At 60.9% G+C, this 10,882-nt stretch overlaps 1 protein-coding gene across 1 annotated transcript; it reads left to right on the forward strand.

Moving 5' to 3' along the window:
• Nucleotides 1–386: 386 nt before the first annotated feature.
• FNDC11 (fibronectin type III domain containing 11) lies at nucleotides 387–2,337 on the forward strand. Its single transcript, XM_030841635.2, has 2 exons — nucleotides 387–477; nucleotides 1,343–2,337. Exons 1-2 carry the CDS (start codon nucleotides 387–389, stop codon nucleotides 2,335–2,337), a joined length of 1,086 nt encoding a protein of 361 aa, XP_030697495.2.
• The last annotated feature ends 8,545 nt before the right edge of the window (nucleotides 2,338–10,882 follow it).

Consider the following 10,882-nt stretch of genomic DNA (forward strand, 5'->3'; position numbering starts at 1 on the left):
GGCAGGCCTTGCCACGGAACAGAATGGGAGGGGAGCTCAGAGACAGACACCCTAGCCTGGAAGGGTCCCCACCACTGACCTGCAAGGGGGTGGAGGCAAGTGGCGTCCCCTGGCTTGAAGAGGCATCCCGGCCGGGGCTCAGGCCGTGACGGTCCCAGGGAAGGGAGCGAAGCCTCTGGACGGTCTGTCTGAGCTGAAACCTGGGGGCGGGCCCGGGGCTGAGACTCGTTGGTTCCTTCAGTCGGGTCCTGGTGCGGGGAGCGAGCCCCGCGCGACCTGCCCGCAGCCCCTCAGGTTGAGGGCGCCCGACCCCCACGCCCTGGGCTCTCCGCCCACCCCGCCCCCACCCCCCGGGGGGCGGGACGTCACAAAGGCCCGCGGTCCCCATGGCAACCCGCGGAACGCCGCGGCGCAAGGCTGGGCACGCCGGCTCAGCGCACAGTCGGCAGCACTGCTCCGCCCGCTGCACGACGAAAGGCAAGTGGGCGCGGGGAGGCGGGCTGGGGGGATGCAGGACTAGGGTGATGTGGCGGAGGTGGGGGTCGGTTGGGGGGAAGTGGGCCTGGGGCCGGGGGTGGGGGTTGTAGGGGGTCTCGGAGGCGAGGAGGGTGTAGGTCTGGGGTAGGAGGGCCAGGACAGAGGCTTCTTTGGAGGAGTTCACCAGCAGCCCCTCTGCCTTTTCCACCTGAGAGACGGTGGGCATCTGGAAACACCTCGGACCCGGACCTGTAGCCAGGTCTGGAGCTAGAGTTCCCTCCAGAGGCAGCTTGAATCTGCCCCAGGCTCCGGCCACCGCAGGACTTAGGGCAGGAGTCCTGGGTCCTGGTCTCAGTTGCACCTCAGCCCAGATACCCTGTCTGCAGTGTTCAGGACCGGGGTCTGCCACCTCTGCCCCAGGAAGGTCAAGGCCTGGCATTTGGGGAGGGAGACCAACTTGGGTCCCAACCTCACTCTGCCCCTTAGCAGAGCAGCCTTGGGCGAGTCACTCAGCCTCTCAACTCCTTTCCGCACGGGCCGCCCTGGCCCAGAGCCCCCGTCTCAGCCCTGCCTTGTGTCATCACAAACGACCATCAGTAGAGTGTCGTGTTGGCCCCGCAGTGTCCGCTTTTATCTAGACCTGCAGCCTGCTCACCTGGCCCTCCAAGCAGCCTCTTTCCAGAGAGACGAGCCCTCCCCACAAAGTTCTCCCCGCGCCCCCCAGCAGGCTAGAGGGCCCAGCATGGGGGCCAGTGGGCCTGAAGTAACCCCCACACAAACACTGCCCCGAGTGAGCCCCTGGGTGGGCGGCAGAGGCCGGTCTGACCGTCCCGCTCACACCGGGCCCTCCACCCGCTGCTCCCAGACAGTGAACTTGCCGGTGACAGGCTGGACCCGGACAGAATGAAGCTGGACAGCCCTCAGTGCCTCCTGGACCAGGAGGAGGCGGGGGAGGCCGGGGATCGGCAGCTGCTAGAGCCCGAGACGTGGCGGACGTACGCGGAGCGCCGCATCGCTCTGCGCAAGTTCCTGACCGCGGACCTGAGCCCCCAGCTGCTCAAGCGCCACCACGCCCACGTGGAGCTCCTCAGGAAGTGCTCCTACTACATCGAGATCCTCCCCAAGCACCTGGCGCTGGGCGACCAGAACCCGCGGGTGCTGCCCACCACGTTCCAGTTCATCGAGCCCCAGAAGTTCCAGCGCATGAAGAAGGTGGGCGCGACCCAGGCCAAGATCCAGCTCCTGCTGCTAGGGGAGCTGCTGGAGCAGCTGGGCCACGGCCGCTCTGAGCTGGACGCCCTGCTCGAGTCACCGGACCCTCAGCCCTTCCTGGCAGGCTGGGGGCTCGTGGAGCAGCGGCTGGCAGACCTGTCGGCCGTCATGGAGAGTTTCCTGGCCACGATGGTGCCAGGGCGTCTGCACATCAAACACCGCCTGGTGTCTGACATCAACGCCACCAAGATTCCCAACCTCCAGGTCACGCTGAGCGCCAAGACGCCCGTCACGTTCGACCGCAAGGAGTCGGTGGCCCACGAGGACTGGGCCAGCCTGCGCTGGTCTGTCACGCTCCAGCCGGCCGCGCCAGAGCAGTTTGAGCTGCGCTACAAGCTGCTGGACCCGCAGACACAGCAGGAGCGCGTGCAGTATAGCATCATCCCCGTGGCCGCCTACGCCTTCGACGTCCCCAACCTGCTGCCCAACCGCTCCTACGAGTTCACCATCAAGAGGGTGGAGGGCTACACGCTGGTGTACGAGCCCTGGCTGGACAGCCTCACCCTGCAGACCGGGCCGAGGGCCCTTGAAGGGCCCGCCCCCCGGCGGCTGGGCAAGCTAGGCCCGGCCCTGACCACACCTTCCTAGAAATGGCTTTTTAATACTTACACGCTAATAAAGAGGAGTATAAACACGCATCGGCAATTGAAGGAACAAACCTACTTCCTTATTAAAGGGGGTGGCAGCCACATGAGCTTTTTTCCTGACTCAGCCCAGCCCACCCACAAGTCCCTGCCCCCCCCCAGCTCCTGCTTCCTTTTCTAGGGGGTGCCCCAGGCTGGCCTTTCCAGGACACTGACCCCTGGAGCAAGAAGCCTCAGCCCTGGCACGTAGCTGCCGCTGCCAATGAGAAGAGCTGCTCCGGGGCTCTGCCAGGTGGCAGCCCCAGCCCTTCCCCCATCCCCATCACAACAACCAGCTGTGACACCTGGGCACAGGCTCTGGCCGCCTTTCCTGCCTCTTACGCTGGGATTCCTCAAGGGAGGGCAATACCCCCAAGTCCTGCGCGGACCCCCGTGGGGGCAGTCACTACCTGCAGGCACAGATAGGCGCCAGTACTGTCAGCCCCAGCTTCATCGAGGCCAGGGCCCAAGGCCAAAAGGACATTTTAATGAAAATAAAAGTACTATCTTCTCCCCAAAAGAAGCTGAAGAACCCCCATTGCGAGGTGGGTTAGGGTCCTAGCAAGGGAGCCTGGTAGGTAACCCCCCCCAGGTCCACACAAATGCATACCTCCTGTTGGGGGCGGGGCCTCCCTACAGCCCATCGCCCCTCCCCACCAGCTCCTGGTGTCCAGCCCCAGAGGGGCGACCTAGAGAGTCTGTCCTTGCTGCCAGTGTGCCCCGCAGCTCGGCCAGCAGCTCGCTCACTTCCTGAAGGCGACGCGGTCATCGGTGTCTACCTGCTCCAGCAGCTTGGCCCTTCAGGTCCAGGAGGGCAGCGCCGTGTACCCTGGCTACGGCGGAGGAGGACTGTCCACGGGAAAAGGCCAGAGCCGCCCTCGGTACACTGCTAACCAGCTCTCCGTACACACACCGTGATGGTCACTAGGACAGCAGGCCCCTGAGAAGATAAGGTGTGGCCAGGGCAAGGGGTCAGGAACAGGGTCCCTCCCCCACTGAGAGGCGGTTTGGTGAGGCGGGGACCTTAACTGGGTCAGAAAGGCCCAGCACCACCACCCCAGCTATGGCCAGTGTCCTCTGCAGCGCTGGTATGTCTCAGCCTGCAGCTCCCCTCCCAGGCCTCTCCAGCCACCTGCGTGCTGCTGTATGCCACCCAGGGCGTCCAGCCACACTGTCATGCTATCTGTGGCATCGCGTGGCTATGAGGGGCTCCCTCCTGGATGTCCTGCAGATGGACTTGTCCCAAGGCTCCCAGGGGTCCCGGGCAGAGTCATTGTGCTTGCTCCAAGGAAATGTCCGGAGCAGCAGAGGGTGGGGCATGGCAGAGAGAAGTCTGGGGAGGGGAGAAGGGCAGGAGAGGCCAGGGGACCAGAGATGTGGGTTTGTGCTGGGTCACACTGATCCAGAGCCTGCACGCTGGGGTGAGGGCTCGCCAAGGGAGCTGCCCGTGGGTGCTGGGGCCTGGCACGCCGTCCGAGGGACTCCGGGGGGCTGGCCGTGGGGGTCTGTGTGCTCGTCCCCAGTGAGGGCGCGCGGCGTGAGCAGCTCCTTGTCATGGAGACTCAGCTCTTCAGCCTCCCACACGGCCATCTCCACGGCGTGGTGGTTGCCCCCGCATCAGGACGCCCCCTGCCCGCACAGCCACCCTCGCCCCACAGACTTGCGGAAGGCCAGCGGCTGGCCGTGCGGGAGACGTGGCCACACCTCCACACCTTGCGGCTTCCGGCGGCCTTGGTGCTCACGAGGGAAAGGAGAGAGGGGCAGGCTCCGTGCCTGGGGCAGCAGCCCCGGGAGCCCACGGGGCTGAGGCGTGGCGGACGGCGCTGGAAGCGTGGAGAGCAGAGCTGGAGGAAGCGACCCCCATCTCTGCGCGGATGGCCTCAGCCAGGCGCGCCGCTCACCCCGGGCCCCGCGGCCCCGCACCCGGGTCTTCAGCCTCAGACGGCTGCCGCAGTGCCCACAGTCAAAGGTCCAGACCAGCGCCTCCTCGGGGCTCCTGGCAAAGGGGTGCTGGTTGTGGTGGCGCCGGCAGCCGAGCCCCGGCTGCAGGAGCGGCAGACATGGCTGCGTGAGCCGCGGGATCGTGGGCAGGCGGTCTGCCTCACGCCGCACCCTGCTCCTGGCGGCTGGCTTCAGGCGGGCCAGCAGGATATCTTGCAGCAGCTGTGCTCCAGCCTGCTCAGGAGCTAAGTCTTTTCCATCAAGCCACTGGGTGCAGCGGAAGCAGCCCAGACACAGGTCCACCTGGGCGCGCAGGCCAGCCAGAGGTAGCTCCTCGGCGGCTTCGCGGCCCTGGCAATGCCGTCTCTGATGCTGGCCTGGCTCTGCGGGGCGGTATCTGAGGCTCAGCTGGTCCTCTGCGCTGTTCACCTGCGATGAGAAATCTGGGACACGAGGACCGAGGGGCCGTGCACACCGGGCAGGGGCTCGGACACACTCTGCCTCTCCCACGGGCAAGGGAACTGACGGCGACACAAAGGTGATGTTTTAAAAGGAAATGGAGCGTCAGCCCTGAGTCAGAGAACCCACCGCTCCAAAGTGAAAACTTGAGCCCACCTCCAGCAGGGGACCAGCGGTGCGACCCCAGCCTGGGTTGATGGCCATAAACAGGGGTGGCTGGAGCCAGTTCAGGACCAGAGTCCAGAGATCACTGACTCTCCCCTGAGCGATTGTGCCCCCGGGTGACTCAAACGTCTGAGTGTGGAAATTACCTCTTGCCCCCCATTCCACCGCCCCCTCCCCCAGTACCAGGGCCGCCCCCAGACCACAGCGGTCTCTCCGCCCCTGGGGTCGCCCCGCGATCCCTCCGCTGGTCCACGGTGGGAGAGCCCCTGGGTCTCTGTGCAGAATTCCAGTCAGGCCCCGCGGGGGTCGCCGGAGGGCAGAGAGAGTGTGACCCTGGGCAGTTTGCTAAAAGGGCTGCAGGTTTGCGGGGAGAGAAACCCAGAAAAACAGAGCATGTGGAAAGGTGCTCCCAGCAGAGCTGGTGGGCGGCCCCCACCCAGGAAGGGGCCCTTTCCTCAACGGCACCAGCCAGCCTGGGTGGGAGGGGACCTGCCCTCTAAGCCGGGGAGACTCTGTGGTTATATCTGCCCCCCTAAAATCCACCAAAGATGTCTGACCTGTGCCAGGCATCACCCACCATTACTTGCCGTGACCTCAACCAGCCTCACCTCCTAGACTGTAGAGCTGCCTGGACGAGGGGAGGGCCGGCCGTGCAACCAGCAGGTACGGGGACGTGTCAGGGACCCCGCGCTCCTCCTGGCTCTCCTGGGAGACGCCAGAGTCAGACGCATCTCCCAGCTCCACCACAGAGGCCCCCAGACTGTGCCACCAGTTAACCGCTCCCACCGTGCGGTAATAGGCAGTGAGACGAAGTGGTCATGACTGTTTTAAGCCGCCACCTTTTGGGGTGCTGTCTTGCACAGCAACAGATGACTGATATACCAACACCCGCCCTCCCACAGAGAGCCCACCCATGCCCACCCACGTGGGCGTCCTGTTGGGAGGGGCGGCGACGGAAGATGCCCGTTAAGTCAGGAAGCTGGCTGAGTGCCATGAATTGTCATGTCAGGAGCCTCAACGTCCACAAAACATCCAGCTACAGGAAACATTCCAAAAATACCAGCAGAAACAGAAGACCGTGGATGAGCCTACCAGTAAATACGCAAGAGAACTGAGAAGTTCCCGAGAGCCACAATAGGACGCCTCTGACAATGGGATGGGAGAGCGCTGCAACACGACTGCTGCCGTCAATCCTTCCTAAATGGATCTAAGAGTCTAATGCAGCTCCAGTAAAAACGCTCAGACGAATCAGAGGGCAGATAAGCTGAGTTTATTTTATGTTTTTATTTTTATCTTTTTAGTGTTTATTTATTTATTTGGCTGCTCTGGGTCTTAGTTGCAGCGTGCATGCGGGATCCAGTTCCCTGACCAGGGATCGAACCTGGGCCCCCTGCACTGGGAGCCCGGAGTCTTACCCACTGGACCACCAGGGAAGCCCCTGATAAGCTGATTTTAAAGTTCATTTGGAAAAGCACAACATACACAAGCAAGAATGGGCAGGAAAATTATTACACAGACGAGAACTAGGAAACTGAAGGAGAGAGAACACTCCCGAATTGAGCATCATCCTGATACCGAAGCCAGATGAGGAGGACGCCGCAGGAAACCACAGTTACAGACTGATAACACCCCTGACGAATACAGAGGCACAGATTCTCAGCAAAATATTAGCAAACTGAATTCAACAGCACATTTAAAATGCTGGGCTTATGGAAGGGCTATACCACAGCATAACAAAGGCCGCATGTGACAAACCCACACTTAATTCGATGGTGAAAAGTGAAAAGACTTTCAAGATCAGGAACAAGAGAGGGATGCCCACACTCGCCGTTTCTTTTATTTATTTATTTATTTATTTATTTACTTTTGGCTGTGTTGGGTCTTCGTTGCTGCGCACAGGCTTTCTCTAGTTGTGGTGAGCAGGAGCTACTCCTCGTTGCGGTGCGCGGGCTTCTCATTGCGGTGGCTTCTCTTGTTGCAGAGCACGGGCTCTAGGCACGTGGGCTTCGGTAGTTGCAGCACACAGGCTCAGTAGTTGTGGCTCGCGGGCTCTAGAGCGCAGGCTCAGTAGTTGTGGCGCACAGGCTTAATTGCTCCGCGGCATGTGGGATCTTCCCGGACCAGGGCTCGAACCCGTGTCCCCTGCGTTGGCAGGCGGATTCTTAACCGCTGCGTCACCAGGGAAGCCCACACTCACCGTTTCTATTCAACAGAGTACTGGGGGGCCAAGTCCTCGGCCTCTTCAGCCCCTTACCCTCCTCGCCAAGCAGGCGTCACACACGGCATCCTGGACCCCTCCTCCCTCCCTACACCCATCAGCAAGTTGATCCAGAACCAGATGCCTGCGTCCAAGTCTACAATCCTAAGCAGCCTCCCAGCTGGGTCCCTTATCCACATCCCTCTCTGCTAGGAACACAGCCGTCCTTTCAAAACTCTGCTCAGGAATAAATGCAGAGGTCTAGGAAAGCACAGTGTATGTAGCCATCATAGTGGTAAGTGAAGCAGGACGTCCGTGTGGTCTCAAATTATCTCCCCAAGCTACCTACTAATTACAAAGGGAAAGCCATCAGTGTCCCCAGAGACAGGACAGCCTGACTTCATGAGCCCCAGGCATGATGCATCGCGGGGGACACAGCCTCAAAAATGCAGACCTCGGGCTTCCCTGGTGGCGCAGTGGTTGAGAGTCCGCCTGCCGATGCAGGGGACACGGGTTCGTGCCCCGGTCCGGGAAGATCCCACATGCCGCGGAGCGGCTGGGCCCATGAGCCATGGCCGCTGAGCCTGTGCGTCCGGAGCCTGTGCTCTGCCGCAACGGGAGAGGCCACGACAGTGAGAGGCCCGCGTACTGAAAAAAAAAAAACAAAAAAAAAACTGGGCAAAAGACCTTAACAGACCTCCTTGCCAAAGAAGATATACAGATGGCAAATAAGCACACGAAAAGATGTCCCCATCATATGTCATCAGGGAAATGCAAATTTAAGCAATGAGACACCACGACACACCTACTGGAATGGCCCAAATCCAGAGCGCTGACAACACCAGTCGCTGGTGAGCGTGTGGAGCAGCAGGAACTCCCGTTCGCTGCTGGTGGGAACGCACAATGGCGCAGTCACTTAGGTGGTGTCACCTGGGTGACAAAACTAAATATACTCTTACCATGGGATTCAGCAATCATGCTGCATGTTATTTACCCAAAGGAGTTGAAAACTCATGTCCACACAAAAACCGGCACACAGATGTTTACAGCAGCTGTATTCTAGTTGCCGAAACTCAGAACCGACCAGGATGCCCTTCAGCAGGTGACGGATAGATAAACTGTGGTGCACCCGGACAGTGGAATATTATTCAGCACTAATTGAAATGAGCTATCAAGCCGTGAAAAGATGTGGAGGAACCTTAAATGCATTTTACTAAGTGAAAGAAGCCAATCTGAAAAGGCTACAGAATGTATGATTCCAACTCTATGACACTCTGGAAAAGACAAAACTATGGAGACAGCAGAAAGATCAGGGGTTGCCAGGGGCTGCGGGGAGGGAGGGATGAACAGGCAGAGCAGGACGTTTAGGGCAGTTAAGCTGCTCTGTATGATACTGTAAAGGTGGATACACGTCATCATACATTTGTCCAAACCCGTAGAACGTACACCAAGTGTGGGCCCTGATGTAATTTCGGACTCTGGGTGATGACGACGTATCCACGTAGGCTCACTGGCTTTAACAAATATCCCACTGTCGTGGGTTGTGGAGGAAGCTGCGCCAGCTGGAGGGGGATGGGGGATGGGGGATGGGGGATGGGAAATCTCTATTTTCCACCCAACTTTGCTGGGAACCTAAAATAGATAAATAAATAAATAAGAATAATAAATAAATACATAATAAATTTTAAAGTATTTTATTTAAGGGATGTCAAACCAACGCACCAACCAAGAGGGCGATTGTGAGTCATCTCGCTCAGAAACCGATGGATCAAGCTGAACAAAAAACATCCACAAGTAACGAAATGCCAAACAGCACAGGTAAGAACCTGACCCAACAGACGCAAAACCCGCTCAGCCAAGAGAAAATACACGTTTTGTTTTCAAGCACACGTGGCCGCTTACAAGAATCGATGTGGTATGGGCACCGATGGGCAGATACATGTCATCACATATGGGTGCCGGTGCCCCCCTGAGACGGAGGACCTCAGGCAGGGCTGTGTGGGGGCTGGAGGGACACTGGGAGATGGGGACCACGTGGGAGAGGGCGGGGTCCCTCTTGAGGACATCTGGCATCTGGCCCCGCCCCCGGGGCCCGTCTGGTGAGCCCTGCTGCAAACAGATGGCCCCTGCCCCCTCGGGTTCCTGTGCCACTCTGCCCACAAGGAGTGCTCAGACACACTGGGCAGGAATTCGCTTGAGGTGGGCAGTGCCCTCGTGCCCCAGCCCCTGGGAGGGGACGGGTCCTTCTGTCCGCCCCCTGGCTGTGCTAAGAGGCTACACCCGCACCCATGACTCTCTTCAGTGTGCTTTCAATGATCAAAGAACCGGTTTTTGAGGGTGATCTGCAAATCGCTGGAGGAGAAAAGTTGACCCGAGGTGCCCCCACCAGGAGGCTGCCCCGCCTTCAAGTCCCCACCCTTTCCCGGACCCTGCTCTCCACCGGCGCGGCTCTCCCTGCCAGGGTTCCATCCAGCCCAAGGCTGCAGGAACCAGTGCGCACAGGCCGAGGATGAGGGAGACGCCGGGTCCACTATCAGTTTGGAACGCAGAGAAGGAAGCAGCAAATGCCGTGAGGCAGGGTCCTCACTCCCCGGGTCCGGGCGCTGGGTGCAACGGCCCCTGCTGGAAACCCACCCTTCTGAGTTTTGGGGTGCTTCCGTGCACGCCCTCTCTTGCAAAAACCAGGCGTTAACAAGCTCTCAGCTGCATTCCCGCCCCGCCCCCGCCCATGCTGGCTCACCGGGGCCCATCGTCCCTGAGGCATCTGTGGGCACCCCAGATCTGATGGCCCAGGACATAGTTCTGGGGGCACCGCCATCCACCCAGCTGCTCAGGCCAGCCTCCTGAGACCTCACCTCCAAGACACAGCCCCTCCATCACTCTGAGCCACGGTGACTGCTCCGCTCCGGCCTCGGGCCTGCCCCCTCCCTCCCACTGCCCACTCTCCACACGTGGTCTCTCCTGCCTGCCCAGGCGCTGACACTGCCCAGGGGCCCTCACTGCGCTCTGCCCCTGGAGTGGCTATGCCCTGTTCACGGCCCTGGACACCTTCCACTCCCGACATGCCCCCTTGCGTGGTTCTCAGGCCACAGGAGCCAGGCTCAGAGGAGTCAGTGGGGTCCTGGGCAGGCCCCACAGCTGAGAACACGGGAGCAGCCAGTGGGAGTGCGCGGAGGTGGGCGGCCGCCTGCCTGGGCTGCAGAGCCTCCCCAAACACCTCGGCCACGGACACGGGCGAGGAGGACCCTGCGGCGTGGCCAGGGGCTTTCCTCCTGAGGAGTGGGGATGGGGGGATGGTGGTCACGTGACCCCTAGAAAGGGCTGCGTGGAGATGCAAGAGACCGAAGACACAGAGGGACCCACAGCCTCTGCAAGGACCAGCCTAGGCGGTCAGCTCAGTCAGCAACTGCAGCTTCTGATCAGGACCAACCAGAGAGAGCCAACGTGTCCCCCAAACCGGTCATGAAGGATGCCCCCTGCCAGCCCCCTCCAGCGAACAACACCGGCCTCCCTCCCCCCACAGGCCTCCCCAGCGTCGGCACCGCCCCGAGGTGAGCCCCCTGCCCATTCTCTGTCGGGGCTTGAGGGCGATGACCCTGGGGCAGAGAATGGGTGCTGGGGACGATGGGCAGGAAGACCCCAGCCCTGGGCACTGGCAGGAGCCTCCGACCCGGACGTCCAGGGAGCCCCGTTCCCACACCGGCCCTACACTGCTCCGGACAAGCGGCTCAACCTCTACCACGTGGAG

Source organism: Globicephala melas, chromosome 15 (genome assembly GCF_963455315.2).
Source record: "Globicephala melas chromosome 15, mGloMel1.2, whole genome shotgun sequence".
NCBI classification, from domain to species: domain Eukaryota; kingdom Metazoa; phylum Chordata; class Mammalia; order Artiodactyla; family Delphinidae; genus Globicephala; species Globicephala melas.

Excerpts from the sequence above, each read along its gene's own strand:
- FNDC11 (XM_030841635.2), top strand. The coding sequence starts at position 387 with ATGGCAACCCGCGGAACGCCGCGGCGCAAGGCTGGGCACGCCGGCTCA. Across the intron at positions 478-1,342 it reads CGCCCGCTGCACGACGAAAG|ACAGTGAACTTGCCGGTGAC; the intron begins GCAAGTGGGCGC and ends CGCTGCTCCCAG.